General features: G+C 56.3%; 1 protein-coding gene across 2 annotated transcripts in view; it reads left to right on the top strand.

Annotated features, from left to right (window-relative positions):
• TRIM9 (tripartite motif containing 9) overlaps nt 1–20,528 on the top strand; it is a gene marked incomplete at both ends in the record, with an annotated part of 69,020 nt that extends 48,492 nt beyond the window's left edge. Inside the window, 9 exons of one of the 2 annotated variants that reach the window (XM_081999849.1) lie at nt 344–497; nt 3,308–3,465; nt 6,548–6,686; nt 12,005–12,193; nt 14,552–14,593; nt 15,304–15,327; nt 16,351–16,654; nt 17,439–17,601; nt 20,466–20,528. In XM_081999849.1, the coding sequence (XP_081855975.1) occupies nt 344–497; nt 3,308–3,465; nt 6,548–6,686; nt 12,005–12,193; nt 14,552–14,593; nt 15,304–15,327; nt 16,351–16,654; nt 17,439–17,601; nt 20,466–20,528 (1,236 nt within the window). The remainder of the gene's footprint in view (nt 1–343; nt 498–3,307; nt 3,466–6,547; nt 6,687–12,004; nt 12,194–14,551; nt 14,594–15,303; nt 15,328–16,350; nt 16,655–17,438; nt 17,602–20,465) is intronic. The other variant, XM_081999850.1, reaches the window with a different exon arrangement.
• Nucleotides 20,529–23,429: the final 2,901 nt, after the last annotated feature.

The following is a 23,429-nucleotide window of genomic DNA, read 5'->3' as shown; positions in this document are numbered from 1 at the left end:
TGTACTTCTGGGGCAGTGACCATCATGTGCTGTCCCATGGTTCTCCAGCGAGAGACGGACATACAGCCCTTGAGAACCGCATCCCCCGTTGGTTCCTGGGCTGGTCCCTTTGGTTCTAGACCCTGCCTTTAAAACAGTCCCCAGAGCTCTTGGGGTCCCTCTGCCAATCTGAGCCTGCAGCAAGGGGTGATGCTAGAAAGCACATGTGATGTCCCAGCCTTTGGCAGTCAGGGACAGACGTGGCAGCCCGGGAGGCACAGGGAGGGAGGAGAGCAGGGGGGAGACGAGGCACAGCGCGCAGCCCAGGTGGCCCTCGGTAGCTGAGGCTGCTCCTTGCCACCAGATCTCCGACGCTCTCATCAGGAGAGTGCACTTAACCGAGGACCAGTGGGGAAAGGGCACGCTGACGCCCCGGATGACCACGGACTTTGACCTGAACCTTGACAACGCCCCTTTGCTGCAGTCCATCCATCAGCTCGACTTTGTGCAGATGAAAGGTAAGAATATTTCCTGTGCCTTTCAAAAGCTTGTCTCTGCTCATGCTGAGTGCTTCCACGCAACTCACCACAGGGAAGGGGCAGCAGAGGAGACTTTCTCATCTACTCCCAGCCAGACTGGGCACCCCAGACCCAGAGTTATGCCCGTTCCTGTGTATTTTGCACCCCTGGGCCAGTCATCTGCCTCCCTGCCTCTGATCCCTGGGCAGCTGTGTGCCAGATCAAGGTGCCAGGAGCTTGGTTTTGCCTGGCAGTGCGTTAGAAAGCGTTCTGTAATGCCAGGAGAGCCAGACTGGTCCCAGCTCAGCTGGCAGAGGTTGGGACCAGGCTCTCGGGAGCAGCACAGGCACTTCCCAAACCTCTGCTCACACATGCTCGCTTGCTCAGTGCTGAGCAGCGTCTGGCGTGGGCCAGCTAGCGAGCTGCCTGCTGCGGGCAGCCACAGTGTCCCTCCAAACACAAAAGCACAAAGAGCCACGCCGCGTAGCTCGGGGTCAGTCCTCCCTCCCCTCTCCTCCCTGTTGTTTTAGACCTTCAGTTTTAATTTCCTCCTCGTTCTCCGTTCCCTCTGTGCTCACCCTCCCATACCACGGAGAGCCGCTGCAGTTGCACAGCTTTGCAGGAAGCAGGGAGCCGCTGCCACCTGTGAGCAACTGGTGCCTTGGAAAGCCCTGGGAAGCTGACAGAAGATGCAAATGGGCTGTGAGGCAGGGAAGCTCAGGAGGACATTGAACGAAGGCCTGTGCCTTCAGCTGGTGCAAATATGCTGCCTGGAGGAAAGGCCACCAGCTGCAGGTCTGGCATGGCTCTTCACTGCCGTCACGGCTGGATTTCCTGAGTCGGGAGCCATTTGCACACACCAGCATTTCTCAGTGGTCAGACACAGGAAGGCTGTTGACCGAGTGCTTCCTTCTGTAACGATATCGAGCATCTTCAAATAATGGCCCCTGGTATTCGCTGCGGCGAGCAGGGCGCGTTGGGCATGGCTGCTGGGAGCGCTCGTAGTTGCTCGTGTTATTTCGTTTGGCTGTTCATTTGAAGTGTCAGTAACATTTTCTGCTAGCAAGGGGACCCAAACCCAGGGAGGGCTGGATTACTGTTTAGCTTACACACCAGTCATGGAGATGTTAGCGTGTTCCTGCCCTCCCTTCTTTCAATTTAGCCCAGAGGGTTATTTTTAATTAATAAGAGCAAATCTGCTGCTAGTTTAGCCGCCCACTCTCCTCTGTGGAGGCAGGGCAGAGCTGACAGAGGCTGTGCTCTCGTCTCACCCTCGCTGTAGAAATAAGTTGTTGCATTTTGCAGGCTTAGCAGAAGGTTGGGTTTGGATCCCAAACGCATGTCACAGAACTGAGGGAGGCAGGGCAACACCAGAGGTCTCGACAAAGAGCAGAGGTGAGCGATAGGTACGGGGCATCCCACATCCATTGCCAGCACATGCTGGGCACGAGCAGCATCCCTGCTGCTGTATTAGCTGTAACACGAGGGCTTTCTCCACTCGCTTTCTCCAGGCCCTCAGCCTGGTGGTTCCTGCTGAGGATCTGACCCAGGAGGTGGAGGAGAGTGGTGATTCCCTCATGGAGGGAGGTGGTGAATGGTGAATCTTTGCCAGCGAGTCCATCTTTTCTCTCCAGGACATGTGTGGCTTCTCCACATCTTGTCTGGATTCTCCATCTTTTTTTTCACTGGCTCTTGTCAGACTTTGGGCGGTGAGGATGAGGGTGGAGGACAAGCAGCTCTGTTGAGAGGAGGTTTGGGAGAGCTGTCCCTAGCCAGGGGATGGGATGTGTCGGTGGACATCCCCTTTCCCTGTCATGCTGTCACCCCTCCATGCTTTTCAGAGCAGGAGTGGGCTGCATTACACACGTGCAGATGCCCAAATACAGCAGTCTGAGCAGAAAAAGCCCTGATGGTCCTTTATGTCCCCGATGTAGCTGATGGGAGGCTATAGGGGACGCAGCCTCCCAGCATCAGTTCCAGAGGCGTGCAGAGGCTGAGGGCAGGGACTGCCTGCTGCCTGTTTGGAGACCTCTCTGAAATGTGCCTGTGCCTCTTGTGCCTCCCCAGAGGTGCTCAGCAGCAAGGGCTGTTTGCTTACTGAGCTGCCACCCCGGGGACCCCACGGGAACCCCCAGAGTGGGTGCTGTGCTTGGGGCAGCAGGGAAGGACCCTGAGCCTTTTTCGGCAGGTCAAGGGCTCTCATTCCCTGGCACTAAAACAGCATCATTGAGAGACGCGCTCATCTCTTCTCCAAGTCCCCCAGTTCATGTGGTTGCCTCCCCCTTTTAGGACAGGCTCTACCACGGCAAAAAGATCAGGCGCTCCCCGTTCTGCGGGTCCCCAGGCTTGTCTCTGCTGCTCCGGCATTGCTTGTTCTCTTGCCGTGAGTTTGGTGCAGAAGCAGAGCAGTGCTTGCTGCTGGGTTGTAGATAAGGCCAGGTCCATGGCTGCAGCCAGCTCTGCAGGTTTGGGACCGGCTTCGGTGAAGAGCCCAGGCACTTCTATACCAGGTATATTGTTGCGCTGCCATATTTCACCAAAATGCATTAGAAAACAGGAGGAAAACAGAAAAGCTTCACCAGGCTGTGGGATGGAAGAATTTGGTGGAGCTTGTTTGGAGAACAGTCCTTTCTGCTTCCTCCCCACCTCACACCCGCGAGATCACAGTTAACGTCCCTTGTGCCCTGCTGGCTTCGCACCGAGGCAATAAATGCATCCTCCCTGCTCCAGCGGAAATGTGCATGCCATGGCTATCCCCCCGCTCCTCCTCTCTGGTGCTAGCAGCCAGGCTTACACTAATTTGTGTTTAGTTTCCTCCCCAGTGCCGGCCCCCCCGATCCTGCAGCTAGAGGAGTGTTGCACCCACAACAACAGTGCCACCTTGTCCTGGAAGCAGCCCCCCTTGTCGACGGTGCAGGTGGAAGGCTACATCCTGGAGCTCGATGACGGCAACGGCGGCCAGTTCAGGGTAGGTGCTCGCAGCACAAAGCCAGTCCCGGCGGCGAGGCGTTACTCCTGGCTCCAGTATTGCCCTGCCATGAAGCGACCAAAGAGTTCCCCAGACTTTTTGCAAGTCCCCTCCATCCCTTGGAAACATGAGAGTTGTTGCTGGGGTGCCCAGGGAAGCTGACGGCGCAGACAAGCTGCAGGCTTTTTTGGGGGGTAAGGTTATTTGAGGGGGTGGAAATACCTTTCTGCTGACCAATATGACTTGCAAACGCAAAGAACACATTTGAAGCTCTGTCTTTTTAGGTTGTTAAATATTTCATGCAAGGTATGCTAATTGCCATGAAAGACTCATGGATTGCCAGCTGCCAGCAAGCAGAGGTGTTTAAGGCCTGAGGGCTTTTAAATTGCTGTAATTACACAATTAAAATATGATTTTTCTCTGATCCGACACGCTGATAATTATCCTGGGGTGTTCACATCCAGCGAGAGCAGGCGCAGGGACCAGCCCACTGCATTTTCTGAATTCATCCACAAGAAACTCAGCCAGGCAGGAGCCAGAGCAGAGCCAAGGCATAAGAGAGGTGATGTGGGTGCAATCTGGAGAGAGAAGGGAGCGGGAGGCTGGGTGTGGGGAGACCAAGGCTCAGCGCAGCTGCCCCGGCGAGGTGAGGGCAATTCTCCAGCGCACCCGTCTTCTCCTCCCACCAGCAGTGGGAAGGAGCTTGGGTGTGCATGGTATTCCTGCTGCTGGGGTGCTCCAGCCGATGGGACGCGGCCGGTGCCACAAAGGGGAACATCGCTGGCTTCTCAAATCATTGAGCCATTCTCCTGCCCAAAAGCAGCAAGCTGACCGTGTCAGGCAGCGATTCGCCCAGCGAGCTGGGAGTGCCGACTGTCGTACGGGTGACAGTCCCTGCCGAGAGCAGGTCTATGTGTAGCCCGGCCTGTTAGCTACCTCCCACACAAACAGGCAGGAGAGGTTGGGACGGTGGCCTGAGGCCAGAGGACTCTGCCTTTGGGCATCAAGCCAAAAAGGGGCTCCTTGCAGTGAGCCTGGGGTGGTGAAGTGGGAGCTGTGCTCTCTCACGGGCTGCAGGGTGGGTGCTGGAGCCCAGGTGGACCAGGGCCACCTTAGCGTCCCAGCACCAATCTCACCCGGTTCGTTAGGACACCTACATTGTGCTCCTTGACCCCGAGCACTGACCCATTGCTGTTCCCAGGTCCACTGTGGCTCGGGCTGCTCCCCAGCCCCAGTCAGGGTGTCAGGAGGGGTGGAAGCCATCACCGCTGCTCCCCAGCCCCAGTCAGGGTGTCAGGAGGGGTGGAAGCCATCACCGCTGCTCCCCAGCCCCAGTCAGGGTGTCAGGAGGGGTGGAAGCCATCACCGCTGCTCCCCAGCCCCAGTCAGGGTGTCAGGAGGGGTGGAAGCCATCACCGCTGCTCCCCAGCCCCAGTCAGGGTGTCAGGAGGGGTGGAAGCCATCACCTCTGCTCTGCAGCACAGCGGACCATGCAGGCACCCCTAGAAGCTCTGGGGACGTGCACCCACCTGCAAGGAAAGGGGCCAAATTCAAGCATTGGCTCTGGAAGCAGCAGCACCCCACCACCCCAGCAGCTCGGGCAGCGAAGCGCAGTGGGCTCTGGAGTTGGAGGAGGGAAGTGAAGCTTTCCCACGCAGGCGAGCTGCCTGCGCAGAGCCTCCATCTGCACCGTGAAGGGCAGCAAACGGGACTTTGTCTTGGGATCTGCTAAATACAAGTCAATGCTTTGTGAGCCATGTGTTTCGGTAGCCCGTAGGCCTGTTCACCACTGTCCCTGCTCGCACAGCTCCGTTCCTTTGAGCAGGGCTACGGCACCAGAAGTGTGACACACCGGTGAGTCAACACCCATTCGGTGTGATCACCTTGTTTTCTTTCAAGGAATGCTTCGATCCTGCTACCCAAGTGCACATAAAATTGTTTTCCGCAAGGATGTTTCCCTGTCCTGGGCTCAGTCTGTATACATTCTCTGGCAGGGCTCTTCTGGGATTCAGTCAGAGTTTGGCTGGGATTACAGAATCACAGAATCATTAAGGTCGTGTTGTGGTTTAGCCCCAGCTGGCAGCTAAGCCCCACGCAGCCGCTCACTCACTCCCCCATGGTGGGATGGGGGAGAGAATCGGAAGAGTAAAAGTGAGGAAACTCATGGTTTGAGATAAAGACAGTTTAATAAGTAAAGCAAAAGCCGCGCACGCAAGCAAAGCAAGACAAAGAATTCATTCACCACTCCCCATGGGCAGGCAGGTGTTCAGCCATCTCCAGGGAAGCAGGGCTCCGTCACTCATAATGGTTTCTTGGGAAGACAGACGCCATAACTCCGAACGTCCCTCCACCCCTTCCTTCTTCTTTGTCCCAGCTTTATATACTGAGCATGACGTTATATGGTATGGAATATCTCTGGCCAGCCTGGGTCAGCTGTCCTGGCTGTGTCCCCTCCCAGCTCCCCGTGCACCCCCAGCCTGCTCGCTGGCAGGCCAGCATGAGAAGCTGGACTGTCCTTGACTACTCAGCAACAACTCAAAACATCAGCACCTTATCAACATTTTTTCATCCCAAATCCAAAACATAGCCTCACACTAGCTTCTGTGAAGAAAACTAACTCTACCCTGGCTGAAACCAGGACAGGTCGGAAAAGACCTTTAAGGTCATGAAGTCCAACCACCAACCCAACACCACCAAGCCCACTAAACCATATCCTGAAGTACCACGCCTACACATTTTTTTAATACTTCCAGTGATGGTGACTCCACCACCTCCCTGGGCAGCCTGTTCCGATGCTTGACCACCCTCTCCGTAAAGAAATTTTTCCCGACTGATGCTTTACGACTTGGTCCAATATGAATAGCATCTCCTTCCCCCACAGAAACTGGTTTTATGGCACAGTATTGTCAAGGTACAAATCACAGGGCTGTTTTGCTCTGCTTTAGCCATACCCAGTGCTCATAAGTCTGCCCCAGGTAGCAGAACATGGCTGAACCCTGTGTGTCACGACCGCTGGGAGCTGTACTCCCACCCCGGGACTCGGTGGTCCTGGCACTAACCCATGCCTGTGCTTGCTTTGCAGGAGGTGTACGTGGGCAAGGAGACCATGTGCACAGTGGACGGGCTTCACTTCAACAGCACGTACAGCGCACGTGTCAAAGCCTTCAACAAAACAGGAGTCAGCCCGTACAGCAAGACCCTGGTCCTCCAGACATCTGAGGGTAAGGCATCGCAACAGCTCCAGCCCAACGCGCTCGGACACTGCTCACACGCACGCGTGGGGCCCATCCAGCACACCCAAGCTTAGCATTGCAATACAGGGAACTGCTGCGCTGGTCCTCCAGTACCTCAGCAATCATTGCAGTAAAGCCAGCACTGACGGGAGGAGGAAAGGTTACGTCAGGAGCCTTGAATGGTGCCAGAATTTCTCATTGCTTTCCTTTGCAGAAGATGTTCTTTGGGGAGGTACAGTGAGAAGCATCCCTCAGAGAGGTATTTAAAATTCGATTGCAGCAGGGTTTGTATTACACAAAGGGAAGCCCAGATGTTTTCATTAATTCCATTTAAAACAAAACAACACTGTCGACATTGCTCCTGAGACGCTAAGGGCTATGCATGGCTGCGCAACGCCATAACTGCGCGAGGTCTTCTCCAGCCCCTGGCAGTACACAACAGAGATCAGAGGGACCTTGGAGCCACACAGGTGTCCTTGCAGACCCACGGGATGTACAGCCAGCCACGCCGGCATCGTCTGCATCACCCCCGCACCGGCAGGCACTCAGAATATTAAAACACGCTCTTTGCAGGTTGTGGAGGGGTCTCCCCGCCTGGCTTTAAGTACATTTGTCACACCAGGCACTTAATCTGTTGCAGAAAATTGGCTTGCTTCTGACATGCAGGTGGAGAGCCGCAAGGCTAGCTCCGAGAAACAAGGTGGGAGTCATAGGCAGCGGGCGATGCAGCCGTGAAGGAAGGCATCAGCCCCCACCGCCACGTCTGCTGTCCCGTAGCCTTGCTGCCAGGCGAGAAACCCCTCCTCAGGAGTTTTCCATGCTTGGTGGAATCCCTTTTCCTTACTCCCAGACTAAAATCTCTCTTTTCCAAGCCGTATGAAGATTTTGGTCCACAGCAGCATTACCAGACCTGGCTGGCAGCTGGCTCGAGAGCAGCAGCGTGTGCCCAAGCAGCTGCCGGCAGACACAGTCTGGGGTCAGGAGGGACCAAACACAGCTCATGGGGTTGCTGGTGGGGTGGAAGGAGGGTGAGATCCTCAGCCACAGAGCACCTCCAGTGGCTTTGAGCAAGGAGGAGGAAGGGTTTTCTGCTGAAAGAAGAGAAGACAAAAGCAGAGCAAGGCTATCCGGAGCGTTTTCACTTGCTTGCCTGCACTTATCTGCAGGAGATAACTGTTCCAGTTCAGGAAGAGCATGTGCCAGGTTTGGGTGCGTGGGCGGGACAGGTCGGTGAGGAATGGGGCTCACGTGTGACAGACGTAGAGAGCAAACCTGTGACAAACCCTTCTCATACGGGAGGCAGAAAACTCAAATCGCAGGCCACAAAGGCCTCGGCACGTCTGTCTGAGAGCTGGGTGCGTTTGCAAAGCTGGGCACCAACGTCAAGGAAGCTGCAGCGTTCCTCTGGAGATCCAGGGACAGGTCAGCCCTGATCCAGCCCCACGCTGGGGTGGCCAGGACCGCTCCCAAAGCCTGAAGGTCAGCAGTTCTCACCCAGTTTACTACCCAGCTTCACCAGCCTTTGCAGGAGGCAGCAGAGCTTTGGCCTCTCGTCACATTTGTGTCTCTCGAGATGTATTCGAGGAAGTTTCCTAACCAAAACCAGTTGAGCTTTAAGTTGTCCCAGCCAGGAGTTTGCAGGGGGGACCCTATGACCTTTCCAGCTCTGTTTTCCTCTCCTAGGTGTTTGCGCTGTCGAGCCGAGCTCGCCTATTGCGCAGCTCCAAAACACAAAAGAACCTGGGAGAAAAGAGCTGTTCCTGGTCCCAGCAGGCCAGGCTGTGCTTGGGGTGGTCCCTTGGTCTGTGCCAGCGAACAGAAGTTTCACTCTTCTGAGCATCGGCTGACAGTTCGCTGCATTGCGGCCTTTTCACCGAATGGGCTTTTCCATTTGTTACTCCAGCACGAAAAAAAGAGGGAGAAAAAGTCAAACGGGCCTGGAGCATTTTCTACTCTTAGAGGCCATCTGAGGTTTTTGGACTTAAAGCGAAATAAATTACATCTCTGGGCAGCTTCGGGATATCCAAGTGAGTTCTTGAATAGAGCCACCTTACACATCACAGTTCTCCCATTAGGCTTTTATTTCTGCCCTTCACGGCAGCATCAGGCCTCGTAAGTGCTATTTTGTCTGAAGTAGGCTTAGCTTTCCCCTCCAGTCGTGCCCTGCAGCTTGCTGCAAAGTGTTTGTGCGGGAAGAGGGGACAAAAGAAGAGACTGGCTCGATACGAAGAGGACACCTCTCTGAACACGACTGTCCTGCTGTAAGGGGTTGTGAGAAATTCTGCTTAGAGGGTGTTATTTAAAAGCTGGCTTCTAGTCCTAGCGCACAGCCTGTGGAAGTGAACTGAAGTCTTTCTTTTGCCTTCAGTGATCAGTGAAATGGGCTGTAGAGGCTAGCGGGGAGTGAAACGTCTTGCAGGGTCTCAGCATCTGAAGAGAAAAGGATGAGAAGAGGGTAAAATTGTTTCTGGGCCTCTGCAGCCATGCTTCTGTGGTCCTGTCCAGCCGAACAGCCAGGGCGAGCCAGGCAGCACCTACGGGAACGTCCCACGGGACGTCAGCACACACACAAGACTACAGCAAGGGGCAGAGCACCTTCCCAGCCCGTGGTGTGGCACACCTTCTTCTGCTCATCCCAAAGGAAACCACATTTTCCAGCTGAGGAAGTTGCAGTTCACTCTTTAAAGCTGGTGCTTGGTACTACCAGCAGGGCAAGGTGGCTCCTGGCTGGGAGAAGGGCTGTGCCCCAGAGCCCTTCCCACGTGCTGGGCCTTCTGGGGCTTCCCAGGGATGAAGATCCTCAGCAGCAGCACAGCAAGGGCTGCCGTGGTCCTTACCTTGAACCGTGTCCTCTCCCGACCTGATAGCAGGCTGTTTCACAGCAGCCCTAGGAGTATCTCTTGCCCTGTCACGTCGTAGCGGTGGCTCCAAGTCACTGCGATGTGGTGCCTGGCTTAACCTCTCTGTTTCTTCAGCACATGCACAAAGCTCAGCTGTAGGCTTGGAAATCACTCTGGAAGAACGTTGGCAGGGTGACCCTGTCCGTAGGCGCAGGCATCTTACAAAGCTTGGCCGCTGACAGCACCGCTCAGCTGCCCTCGCCTCCAGGAGCCCTCGGGTCTCCCCCCAGCCTCCTCTTCTCCAGGCTGGGCAGCCCCAGCTCTCATGGTCTTCCCTCATCCAGCAGATTTTCCAACCTCTGGCCAGTCTTTTGCTGACTTCAGGACCCCGTCTGTTTTGCTCCCGGCGTGTTCCCATTTTCACCCTACCCACAGCTTGGTGCTTTCACGGCTGCGACAAGAGCAGCCTCTGAGAGGCTTTGCAGAAGCCCCCGGCTCTGGTCTGCTGGTCATGGTGGGATGCAAACAGCCGCTCCCAGGAACAGGCACCTAAGGCACGGTGCCAAGGAACAGAGGAGGAGACCTTCTCCACAAGGATTTCTGAGGTGGCTTCTGAGTCTCTGAAGCATTGTTTCCCTCCATGGGCTGTCCAGCAAGCTGGATGGTGGGAAGAAGGACCAACTTGCCCCAGAGGTGGAGAAGGGAGCTCAGCAGTGCTGGAGGGGACTGTCTACCTGCTCCCCAGGCCCAGATCTGCTCTCCTGGCTGGTGCAGATGTTCAACCTCCCCCCTGCCAAAACCTTCTGCTCCGTTCTCACCATTCTCTGTGTCTCTCTGCCTGCCCACACCTCAGCCCTTCCGTTGGACGGCTTCATGCCTTCAGCCACGCTCTCCTGGGCACGTGCTGCCCGTGCTGCCTGCAGCCATGCACTTGAGAGCCAGCACGGGGGAAGAGCTGTGTCTCCGCTCCCCCTTCTCGCTCTGTGTCTCCAGCTTTAGGCATGGCTGCAGAGTTTCAAGGCAAGCCTGGTTTCTTGTATTTTTGGTGAGACACAAGCCTAGGAGCAGAGGATCAGGGACTTTCGCACCCTGCTGTCCCCTCTCCCGGGTTCCCAGACTTGGCCAACCCTGCCAACACCACAAGTAGCTGCACCCAGCCACCTCTGTCACCCTGGGGATGTGGCAAAGAGCCTTGGGGCACCACAGCCTGAGAGCCCTTCCCCAGCCTAGTCGAGCACCAGAAGCTTTTCTCTTCTTTCAAGCTCAGTTCCTCATCTGGGGCCCAACATTAAGCTCCTTACCAGCCATGGAGTGGCCCTCAGCAGCAACCAGGGCTTTTTGATTGGCAGCTTTTGGAAAGAGGTGAACAACACAAGGGGAAACAGTCTGCAAGGAGCTATAGGAACATAAGATGCTACTTAGGGAGAGTCATGAGCATGGCTACTCTTGGTAGTAGTTCCTCTCACTCTTGGTAGATGTCAGAGGGCACGTCCCTCCCTAACCTTGAGCTCCGTTTATTGACCTGTTGTGCAATAATTTATCTTACCCATTTATGAACCCACTGACACTCTTTGCTTCCACAGCAAGTTGCAGAAGTTACAATCCACTGTGCAAAAAAATGCTTCCTTTTATCTGTTTTAACGTGATTTCCAGCTCAATCCATATTTACAGCTGAGAGAGACAGGAAGGCTGGGGATACAGCGTTCCTGAGTTTATCTGATTTGAATGTGTGGAGGATGATGGATCCTACATTTTCATGATAACGTATCCCTTGAGAAGGCTAGGGAAGAAATTGCAGGAGGTGACCGTTTGTGGTAGCGCGGAACGGAAACCGATGACCTGAGAGGTTCCCTCTACTCTGACGTTTTGCTGTGAATCACATGAGTTAAATTCTTACTGTAAGGCTCAGATGTGTTTTGACAGGTACAAAGGGATACCAAGAACACAACATCCCGAACAACCTTTGAGTAAGGTGGGTGCTTGGTGGTACTTAGGGTAATATAGCTTAGTACAGCCCTGCAAAATGCCTTTCAGCGTTACCAACAGCCTAGTTTTCACACCACTAATTGTTGCGCACAAAAAGGTATGCGATTTATTAAAGAACGACGGGAAGTGTGCATGGTAACTTGTGAATTTTTTTAGGTACATTACTATGAAGAGGGGCAGGACTCACTTTACAGAAAAGCATATTGAATTTGTCATGATGACACGGGAACATTTTGGAAGACGAAAATACGTTTATTGCCGATACCGTCAGAGGCAAGGCTTTCCTGAAGGGTCTCGCTGGGTTGCACAGCACCAGACATTTCTGCTCCACGCACTGTACGCACGCTCGCTGCAGCAAAGCAGGGTCCGTGCGTGCCGAAGCGTCTGTGTGCTGGCCCGAGGTCTGGTCTCGGGTGACGGAGTGACGCCGTCCAGCAGACCCGATTTCTGATCTCTAGTTTGCATTGATCTTACGTTTAGACACACAGTCAGAAGAACAGACCCTCCCTTTTCCAGTGCCTTTGGAAAGATCGCAGCTTCGTAGAATGAGTCCTTTCTCCTCCACCCTTAATCTACAACCCAGCTTCCCGGGGAGATCCTACTTTGAGCTAAGATCTTCGGCCCATCAGCTGAGCTTGCATTCTTCTTTACAGTCCCTGAATTCAGCCGGTGAGCCGAGTGCCTCTGGCATTTCCTCTTGGTCTGTGCTTCTGGGCATCTCCAAAGTATTTGTTTGTTCTGTTCCGTTGTGTTTGTTTTTCCCATGACATGCGGATGGCAGGGGGAACTCCTTCTGTTTGTCAGTGGCCCGCTCCTGCCGCAGAGGGAGTTTCAGTGGCATAGTTCTCATGGTGTTTTCATCTGTACGTACCAGCATGGGCAGTTTTAGGCGTGGGGTGACAGAGCAGCACAGTAACTCCTTACGTGGGTGCTGTTCTTGGCAGGGCCGGCATGGCTGAACCATTTCACACAGCCAGCTGGCAGAGCAGATCCCTCATCTCTAGTTTGCATTGATCTTGTGTCTAGGGACAGTCAGAAGAACAGACCCTCCCTGGGAGAAACCTGTGGGGACATTTCAATGGTTTGCTTTCCTTATACAACCAGAAAATGCAGCCTCTGCTGTGAGATTTGTTCTGTGAAATTAGCTTGCTCGATTAAATCTAGACCCCTCTTAAGAAAGGAGCAAGTCTAGATGCAAGCAAGGTCTAGCTAAGGCCAGCTCACAGACCCCTTGCAGTCTTAAGACCCTGAAGGTGTGGGCTCTCGTCCACTCAGCTTTGAGCAGGGGGCTCGGCTTTTACAAACCAGACGTGATCATATCGACGTCTTGTTTTCTGCAGAGCAGAGGAAACCACTCCCGTGATACCTTGCTCATCTGGCAGCACCCACAAGCGCTTTGCTTGCCTCCTGGCGCCCGGTCCTCATGGGCTGTGCTGGGACGCAGGCAGTTCAGGCAGAATGAGTGACGGTATCGGGCAGCCGGCGAAGGAGCTACAGGCACAGTGCATCTCTCAGAGCTGTTTTCTAACCAGTCTTTGCACATCTTCTGTTGCTAAAGATCCTGGGCCCTGATTCTTCTGCCACTCTGGATTTACACCGCTCCAATGGAGTAATTCACGGCTTCCTCTGGTGTAAGCCCAGGAAGAATGGGGGCCCCCGATTGTTTGATTTCCATCCCATAACCCGGAATGAGGAATGCTGCAGCATGACCCTTGCCAAAATAACTGGGGGCCCTGCAACTTTCTTTTCTTTGTGCTTTTTATGGTGTTGTTTTTTTTCTCATCGTACTGCTGTGCGCTAATGGCTTGAACTCTGTTTCGTTACGGACGTTTCTTTCTTTGTGTCCAGTGTACCGACAGCCACCGCCACGGCCCTGAGCAATACCTGGGCGTGCAGCGCGGAACTCTGCAGCCGCGGTCTAGGGTGGCGGGGCAGGGCAAAAGGGGGTCCTGATCGTCCCCGTGTGTCCGTGCTGTTTCGCATTCGGGGGAACTTGTATCGCAGCGATGCGCAGAGACCTTGAAAACCACTCTTCGAACAGGGGTACGGAGCGCGATTCATTAAAACAGCCTCGGGAGGTGCTGCTTGGCACTCGCCAGCGGCGTGGCACCGAGCGGCCAGACGCTTTCCCTCCAGGACGCACATCATGAGGGCGAAAAGCCCACTTCCCTGCCAGAGGAGAGGTGAAAACCAGTCACAGAGCTAGAAGGGGTTTCCTTAAAACCCAGCACCTGTCACGAACGGCTTCCCGTGCAGTGCCAACACGGGGCTTCATGTTGCCCTCTCCTCCTTGCGAGGACAAGCTCCTGGCTCAGGACAAGCTCCTGGATCAGGACAAGCTCCTGGATCAGGCCCCGGCTGCAGTCCGGCTCCCCGCAGCCAGCGGTCGAGCACAGCCCAGTCGCAGGAGGGTGAAGGGCACCCCGACGCATCCTGCCCATGCAGCTGCAGTCGAAGCTACAGCCGGGTGCCCTTTGGGTGCTAGCGGGGGTCTGAGGCCAGGCATCTGCCCCCCGGGACCCCCTCTCCTGCTCCGCTCCTGCCCAGACGGCACAGACGGCAGGGGAGGCAGCCACACTGGTGGCTGCTCTTCTTTCGGCAGTCACTGTCCTCTGAGGAGTGGTGTATAAGTGATTCAACTGAGAGTCCATCTAGAGAATACTTACCAAGCAGTCCAGATATTCCTCCAAGGCTAAAATTTCCTGCCCCTTTTCTGGGGGAAAGTGCAATGATTTGGCATCCTGAGCAAGTAGCGATCAGACTTGATGCTCTTGAAGGCTCTGATAGGATCTGGCAATGAAAGAGCAGATACTCCATGCTTCCCAGAGGTGAGACTCGCCAAAACGGCCAACGGTCCGCACTCAAACTCACGGGTCGTATTTGCGACCCCTCTCCCCGCTCTCTGGCTTTTAATGAATCAGGCCTTCCGTGGCTGGATGCTTAGTTAATGGTTAAATGCTGATGAGTGTTTTTCAGGCGGTTGTTGTTTCTTAGCTGTGATGTGTGAAATGTAGTATCTCTTTATAGGATGCAATTTTGAGACACAAGGAACGCCTTACTCTCAATTAGGCAAGTATATTTATTACAATTAACTGGCACTTACTCCACATTGCTCATCCTTTTTTCTTTTTTTTTTTTTTTTGATCTTTAACTTTTCTTTGGTGAGTGAGCAGCATTTCTTGGCCATACCCTGCTTGCAGAGCGCTCTCGAGTGTCATGGCAGTAGGCAAATTCGGAGGAGGAATGGTGATTGCCATATGATACAAAGGCATTTTATGTTTTTCCCCGTATGGTTTTAAAGAGAAGCCTGGAGTCAGTGCTCGGGAAGCGGCCCTGTAATTAATTGATCCTCCTGCTCGGAGCAATACGTATTCCAGTTCATTAAGGGCGCTTGAACATGGGCCAAATGCTGAGGGGGTGATTAGCCCCTCGGCAGCTAATTGGAGCGAGTGCTCGTCGTAGCTGGGTGCCTGTCCCGTGCAGGCTGCCTCCCCCGGGCAGTGGCACGCCGCAGCCGGCAGGGCCGGGCCCCTTCGTCCCCCCGGGAGAAGGAGCCCCGTGCCCGGCCCAGCGGGATTCCCTCCTGGGGCAGCTCGCACAGCGTGCCAGCCAGCCGAGCCCGTCCTCGCTCCGTCCCTCCCCACCTCTGTGCAAAACGCTGAAAGGTTTGTGTGCTCACTGGAGAAGCAGGCAAGCAGAAATTGTTTCCTTCCTTTCCTAAATGCCAACTTCACGTGCTGTTTTCTCTCCTGCATGCCTTTCCCTGGGACTGACCACAGTTGACATTAAAAAAATGGTGGCAGGTACGGAATCCCCTCCGTCGAGTTGCAAAACTGGGGCACCCGTGTGCATGTGAGCTGTCCTTGTGAAACGATCCAATAAATCGATGAATAAATCTCACCAGAGTGTTTTATTTTTCAAGCCGTATTTGCTCCTGCAGGCGTGAGAGTGTTTTGTGGATGTGTCAGTTCGCGTTTCAGTGACCGCTGGAGAAAACCACCTGGGGAACGGGGCTGGTGGCTTGTGAAACCCCCGTGCCTCTGTCTTGTCGGGGACGTGACACTGTATCTGTCAGACTTGCATTTAAACCAGCAGCCCTACCGAGTCGTGGAGGTTTTGGGGCATTTTCCAGCCTTCCCACGAGCTAGCTCTTGTCTTACGTGTGGCCGGTTGCTCTGCAGGGAGGTTTCTTGGTGTGACGCAGCATCTCTGTCAGTGTGGACCTTTGTATGTGCTTTTGGTTCCCGGGACTGCCCGCCCTCAAATGCACACACACAGTTTATCTGCTGATCCTCGGTCCCCTTCCCACACTGGGGCTGACCCTGCAAACCTTTGCTTGCATGAGTAACCCGTAGTCGTAAGAGCGAGTTACGCCAGCGAAAGCCTGGAGACCTGGCCGGGATGGCACGTCTCCATCTGCCGGGGCCAAATTTTAGGAGATCGCGAGGATCCTGTGGGCTCATGAGCCGAGACGGACAGATGGTGGGAGGGGACAGAGACAGACAGGCGCCGGCGAGCAGCAAGAGCAAAACTCATCTGAGTCCCGGCCGTAAAACCTCAGCCACGCTGGCAGGCTGCGGCTGCACGAGCTCACAGCATCTCTCCGCGACGGAAGGTGCCCTCCGTCAGCCAGCGGCCCCCTCCGCCTCGCAGCTCCCTGCCCGCTTCTCGCTGCCGCCTCGGTGGGCAGCGGCCCGAGCCCCCGCCGCGCCGTCGCGCTGTCGGCCCCGCATGCAGCATGCGCCGTTCCGTGTCCGCTCCACGTGGCTCGGTCGCCAGCGGCCGCGCTCCCGCCAGACTAACCTGACGTTGTTTGTGTGTTCCAGTGGCTTGGTTTTCTTTCGATCCTGCCTCTGCCCACGCTGACATCATCTTTTCTAATGACAACCTGACTGTCACCTGCAACAGCTATGATGACAGGGTTGTGCTGGGGAAAACAGGCTTTTCCAAAGGGCTCCATTACTGGGAGCTGTCAATCGATCGTTACGATAACCACCCTGACCCGGCCTTTGGCGTGGCACGCATTGATGTCCTGAAGGATGCCATGCTGGGCAAGGACGACAAGGCCTGGGCCATGTACGTGGACAATAACCGGAGCTGGTTCATGCACAACAATTCGCACACCAACAGGTACGTGGTCTGGAACAGGGTCTTCCTCCCAGAGACCACAGCCCAATCTCAGCCCAAGTAAGAGCCTGCGGCCTTCCCGGTGGCACCTACAGGCGCCCGCGGGAAGAGTGACATCGCTGCTCGTCACCTCTGTTAGAGGACGCGCGCTTGCCCCAAGCGAAGGACGGTCCTTGCCTCCCAGGTTCTGCCTTGCTCCAGTGTTCCGTCCCACCGCGACTCCTTCCGCGCATGCCCCGAGCATGCTCCTGCATGACATCCCCTTCCCGCGAGCACCCAGAGCCTTGCAACTCCTGCAACGACAACATAGCATTTGCCTTTGTCCCCGGCTATTTGTCCCACAGCTATTGCTCGCTTTCCCCACGGGGTCAGCGGGGCTGGGGGCTTTGAAGTTTGCGGTGGCTTGGGGAGAGCCTGGTGTCACCTACCTGTGGCCTCCAGGGCCGTTGCCTGATGGCTTAGCAGGTACTGAAGTGAGCCCTGCAGCTTTGCTCCCCAGGTCCGCTTGCTTTCGCCCGTGGTTGCGTTGCTGCGGCTGCTGCAGTAGGTAGCTTTGCCCTCGGGGACATCATGGCAGGCAGAGAGCAACCTCTGCGGGAGGCTTGAGGAGGAGGTGCCCAGGGACTCGTGAGCGTGGCTGCGATGGCGCAGGTCATGGCCTGGCTCCTGGCCGAGCTGTGAAGTTGAGCGTCGTCAGCCCTTGAGGTCCAATGGCCTGAAACCTGAGCCGGGAGCACAAGGGACATGAAGCCACAGCCAGGCTCTGATCTTCTTCTCGCCCCCGCAGAACCGAGGGTGGGATAACGAAAGGCGCCACGGTGGGAGTGCTGCTGGATTTGACCAGGAGGACCTTGACGTTCTCCATCAACGAGGACCAGCAAGGGCCTGTTGCCTTTGAGAACCTGGAGGGCCTCTTCTTCCCCGCGGTCAGCCTCAACAGGAACGTGCAGGTACGTGCTTTGACCGTGCTCTCTGGAGCATCACGGCAGCACAGCCTGCGGCTGAGCTCGCTGGCAGATCTTCTCCAGCGCTGCTGTCGCCGCAGTGCGTGTTGATGCTCAGCAGCACGGGGACTCTCTGGAGTGGGGAGGGCTCTTGTGCAACAGGGGTGGCTTGGGAAGAGCTGAACTTACACCCTGAACCTCCTGCGAGCCTCTAAAATCAGGACAGGCCTTCCTGCAGCCACAGCTGCTGCCTCTGGCCCCGCGCTCCAGGTTTCCCCATCGGGGCTGCTGAAGCACCAGGGTTCTCCAGCCCTCCCTGGCTGATGGGGTTTGACAGCTCTGCTGCGCAGTACTACCCCGCAAGAGCCTCAGCAGCTCTTGCAGCAGTCCCAGGACCCCGATAGGAGCATTACCAGGGAGAAGGGCAACTTTTAGAGCCTGCCGTCCTCTGGGGAGTTTCAGACCCCTTTTCTCTCCCTCTCTCCCAAGCTCTCAGCTCTCCTGAACATCACTAAGCAGTGGCTCCCTGGGCCTATCTGGTATTTTCATCTTTCATTTTTCTTATCACTGATCATATCCCTGCTATCATCATATCCCCGCTATCATCTCCCCCGAGGAGTCTTCCACATACACCAAGCCCGGCTTTGGCACACCCACACTACCACCGCTTGCACCTCCAACACTGCACCAGTGCTCAGGTGCATCCTAGGACATGTTGCACGTAACGGATGACCTCAGGGTGTCAAGCGTTTTGGCATGGTCTTCTGCAGCGGATGTCAAAGACATCACCTCTGTGCAAGGGCAGAGGCACAGAATCACAGAATCATTACGGTTGGAAAAGACCTTTAAGATCATCAAGTCCAACCACCAACCCAACACCACCAGGCCCACTAAACCATGTCCCGAAGTGCCACATCCACACATTTTTTGAACACCTCCAGTGACGGTGACTCCACCACCTCCCTGGGCAGCCTGTGCCAATGTTTCACCACTTGCTCAGTAAAGAAATTTTTCCTAATCTCCAATCTAAACCTCCCCTGGTGCAACTTGAGGCCATTTCCTCTCGTCCTATCGCTGGTTACTTGGGAGAAGAGACCAACCCCCACCTCACCACAACTCCCTTTCAGGTAGCTGTAGAGAGCGATGAGGGCTCCCCTCAGCCTCCTCTTCTCCAGACTGAACACCCCCAGTTCCCTCAGCCGCTCCTCATCAGACTTGTGCTCCAGACCCCTCCCCAGCTCCGTTGCCCTTCTCTGGACACGCTCCAGCACCTCAACGTCCTTCTTGTCGTGAGGTGGCCTCTGTAAATTAGGGATCCGTGGGTTAGTGCATGCTCTGTTTTGTCCATCAGGACAGGGCATACTGCGCCATCACCAAGGCAGTGACAGTTCCCCAGCAGCACTGAGGGCAGAGGTTGGTCGGTACCATCCCAAGCCCTGGGAGCATCCCTACCGGAGTGTCCCACCCCAAGGGCCTTGCAGGCAGGGGAGTCTGCCCAGCGTGGAGAAGAGCTGGCGAATGTGCGACACGCTGGGGCTGGGCCGGTGTTTAATTAGGAAGCATTAAAGAAGTCCATCTTGTCTGTGCTGGTTTTAGAGGTTACTGGATTAATCTGGTGTGGTAAAAATGTCCTGCTCTGGATTGTGGTAGGAATTAAACCTGAGGGCTTTTAATTCCTACCACAATCCTCTACACAGCCCTAAAAGACGCGTGTGTTTCTAGAGCCACTCTGCTTTCTGACAGTTCTCTGGGCAAGGCGGAGCTTAAATCTCCTGACAAAAGAGAAGTCCCATGGGATGCTGATAAAAGGCTGCTAATAAACCCAAGCCATTCATTATCCTTCTTCAAAGGTGCATGAGTAATTTAAAATTACTCTAATTAGGAGGGAAATAATTGTATTTTAGACAAAAGTTTTCTATAAATCTTTATCTGAAGGGGGAAATGCTGCTGTTCCAATAAAAGAAGGAATTCTGCTTTCCTCCCAAAGTAAAGTATTTGTGGAGAGAACCGACTGACTTACCCATGCGCAGCTCTCGGCACGTGTGTGGGTATTTGCAGGACCCGGCCCCTTGCCCGGTCAGTCCGTACAAGCGGAGCCTGCCCGTGTCCCTTCCTACGGACCAGGGTTTTCCTAGACGCCGTGAGCAGCACGCCCCTGCTATTTCTTTCACTCTCCCTCTGTCCCTGTGTTGCAGCCTCTGCTGGGTCACCCCCCATCCCCAGGCGATGCCGGGCCGAGTGCCTGAGCATCCCCCGTGCCGTCGCGTGGCCCTGCCCCTGCGCCCCGCTGCCGCTCAGCTTCCCTCTCCGAAGGTTCTTCTCCCACCCGCAGTCGGCCACGTCCACCCCGCTGTACGGCCCGTGCTCGGCTCGGGGGCTTCTCGGAGGTCTCCTTCTGTACTGAGCACCTTCGCTGTCCTTCAGGCCCCTCCGTGCCCGTTTGTCCATCCCATCTGTAGAAGGACCCGACTGCTGCCGCATCCCGCCTCTCCGGCAGCTGGCTGTTGGATTTGGCCGCAGCCAGCTTGGGTAGGTTTGGGGGCTTGGTACCACTGGTACCAGCGGCCTCACTTCACGCTGGAGCTGTGTAGGGGATCCTGCAGCTCAAACAAGTCGTGAAGCAGCAAGATGGAGCCACCACCATGGTCCTGGTGATGGCGTTTCCCACCCCTCCAGGCCCCTGCCGCAGCGGGGAGGATGCGTGGCGGGGCAGGAGGAGCAATGGGCTCCCCGCAACATCTCCGGCCACATCCTGCGTCTCCCCGGGCGCTGCTCCAGCCCTCCCTGGGGACAACGTGCCGGCTGCCGTGCTGTGGGCTGTCCTGCCGGGCACAGAGGAATGCGGCTGAGCCCCGTGTCTCTCATTGCAGGTGACGCTGCACACTGGCCTGCCGGTCCCTGAATTCTACACTTCACGCTCAGCCATGCCGTGAGGATGCTCCCGGAGCCGGCTGCCTCTTCTCGGGACGAGGGGAGCCAGCCCGCTCCCTCCTGCGGGACGAGGCCGGCCGCCGAGCCGCCGGGTCCCTGCTCGGCCGCCGGCCGGAGACGGGGAGGCAAAGCGGGAAGGAAGAACCTGGCTTTTGGCCATCTCTGATCTCTACCCTCCCGCGCTGTCCTGTGTGTGTGCGCTTCGCTGTGTAGCTCCTTTTGGCTGATGAAGTACCTACGTAGCCTGAGATGTTCCTCTGTGTCCGCTTTTACGTTCGATTTTATCGATTTGAGTTGGGCTTTGGGGGGAGGGAAGCGGTTTTGTCTCCTTCGGCAGAGTGCTTTCCCCTCCCACGCTGCGCCGGGGGGTGGCCGGCGGGACCGAGCGGGGACCCCCGGCCACGGGAAGGCTTTCGCCCGCGCCAGCCCCGTGACTTTGCAGGATGTTTCTTTCCCCCGCGGCCTTTCGTGCAGCGCGCCCTCGGTCACAGGTAGGGCCCTGGATCACCAGTCAGTCTCCACGTCCTTACCAAAACGCCCGGCCCTGTCCCTTGTCCCCGCTGAGGCATTTCTGCGGGGCGCAGCGGTGGGCCGGGGGGGGCCACCCCGTCCCCAGGTGCCCGGGGTGCCAGCAGGCCCTCGGTCCGGTGCCGAGTGCCCGCGCGGCGCTTTCGCCCTGCTCCCCGGCGCCGGCACGCGCGCCGCAGCCATACACCGGAGAGCCCTCGCCCGGCTCTTGGGAGATTAGCATTTATTTTTTTATAGTTGCTGTATAAAGCCTAGCCTTAAATACTACCTGATAGTGTCCTTCCCTTCACAGGAGAATTCATTCTGCAGCGAGGGTCAGACGGGGAGCCCGGGGATGGGGACGGGGATGGGGACGGGGATGAGGATGGGGAGGAAGGACAGCTGGCCACAGCCCTGCCACGCACTCAGGAATACGCGCCTGCTGCCCTGCCTGCCTGCGCCTGCTGCCGGCAGCAGTTCCCCTCGGCCTCCACTCCCTACCCCGACTTTCTGGTAATTCAGAGGCAGGAGAGGAGCGGGAGGTGGTGGGTGCCGTGCCCGTGCCAGCCCCCGTTCCTGTGCCGAGGGCGCCTGCATGCACGTGTCCCCGCGCTTCGCTTTTCGGTCCCTGGCCGGAGAGGTGCAGCTCATCGATCCGGGGTCGGGCGGAGCTACGGGGGTACCGGTCCAGCAGAAAGACAAGTGTAAATAGAGCATTCCCTTCCAGCGTGCCCTCCTCTAGGATGGTCCCATTCGTTCCCTTGTTGCTCTAGCATTAAGTTTACCTAATTTATTGGATGGGTGCTATCTTGTTGACTTACACCGAGGAGTTTCTCTCAGCTGCAGGAGAGCCATGTTGCAGGACAACGCCAAGCAGCTCTTTGGTGAATTCCTGACGAGCCCCCGTGGCCGGCTCACCCGGGGCTCCTCTCTCAGCCGTTCTCCCCCGTTCTTTAGGCTGTTCATGGTGCTTATTAGACTCCCAGTGATTGTAAGACGTCCTCCCCCTGTACCGCGATGGTAGCTGCATACAGCCGCTGTACTGAAGAGAAGTGTCATGTTTGCTGTTCTAATAAAGGACTTTTATGAGAGAAGGGCAGAGCTTCCCAGAGCATCTCTGCACCGCCGCAGCTCTTGGCTTCGGTTCCCGTCCCGTGTGCCCCCGGCCAGCACGGGTCACCACAACACATGGCACATCCCTGCACTGTCCCTGCCAGGAGACAGCAGCAGAGAATGGACAGAACTTGGTTCATGGGAGGGAGGTGGGCACGGGAGCCAGCTGAAACCCAGCCCTGCAGCAGCACTGTGAGATGACCGCGGGGCGGGGGGAGCTCGTGCCGCCGTGTCCCCTTCCCCAGCACAGCAGCACCCTCTCCCCGCGGTGGTGCCATGGCCGGCCAGGCAGCTGGGCTGCGGGGACAGGAACTTTTAGTTTCCACCTAACGACCAGGAGATGCCCCAGGAGGGAGTTGGGTCATTGCAAAGCCCGTGTTACACCTGCGGTGCTCTTGGGGACCTAACCCAGGCATGGCCATGAACCTCAAATCCAGCAGCCCCACATCCCACCCAGGCTTTTCACGACCCTTTCCCTTCCGCAGCACACTCCTGCCTCCCTCCAGCATCCGGGACGGCATCCGGCAGGAGGGAGGAATTACCTAGGCTGGATACAGAGAGGCATCTCCTTGGCGGGGACAAGCTGCAGCATCCAGCCCAGCGCAGCCAGCCCACCAGCAGCCCCTGCCTGGAGACCCATCCAGGACAAGAGACGGGGGCAAGGACCAGGGGGGAAGAGAGAGAAGGTGATAGAAATAATGAGATGCCAAGAAGTGAAGGTGCCCAGCATCGCTGTGGTGCAGCGCTGGCAACATTCAAATGCCTTGGGGCATCTTTCTTCCAGAAATAGAGGCAAACGCTACGGGGTGAGTGGCATTGGGGCCATTGCCAAGGGAAAGGCAAGGACAGTTCTCCCTGGGGCCTGAGAAGGGCTCGCTGTCGGGATATTAGCGCCTGCTCGATGTTTTCTCAGCGTGAGGCCTCTGAGCTCATCGTGGGCTCAGGTCCAGGGCTAAAGAAAAACTGCTACTGCATTGCATTAAGTGCATTTACGGCTCAGAACAATGTTCATCCCCTCCGGAGAGGGAGCGTGCCCAGGACACCAGAGATACGGGAAATTGCATCCTTGCTGCGTGTAAAACCCAGCCTGTAAGTCATGCACGGGGGAAGAAGAGCCCAGGGCCAGAGGACACCCACTGCCTGGAGACGGGCCCCGGAGGCGAGGGCAGAGCCGCTTGTCAGCTGCATCCCTGCTCCAACTTCCAAGGGAGCAGCGCCGGAGGTCTCTTCAGGCTGCCCAAACCCACCCAGGGCTCTCCCCCATGCTTGGCAGCTCTTGGAAT

Source organism: Phaethon aethereus (assembly GCF_964289735.1).
Source record: "Phaethon aethereus genome assembly, chromosome: 5".
NCBI lineage: Eukaryota > Metazoa > Chordata > Aves > Phaethontiformes > Phaethontidae > Phaethon > Phaethon aethereus.
The sequence above is the reverse complement of the archived record's forward strand: the minus strand, read 5'-3'. Positions and strand labels throughout refer to the sequence as shown.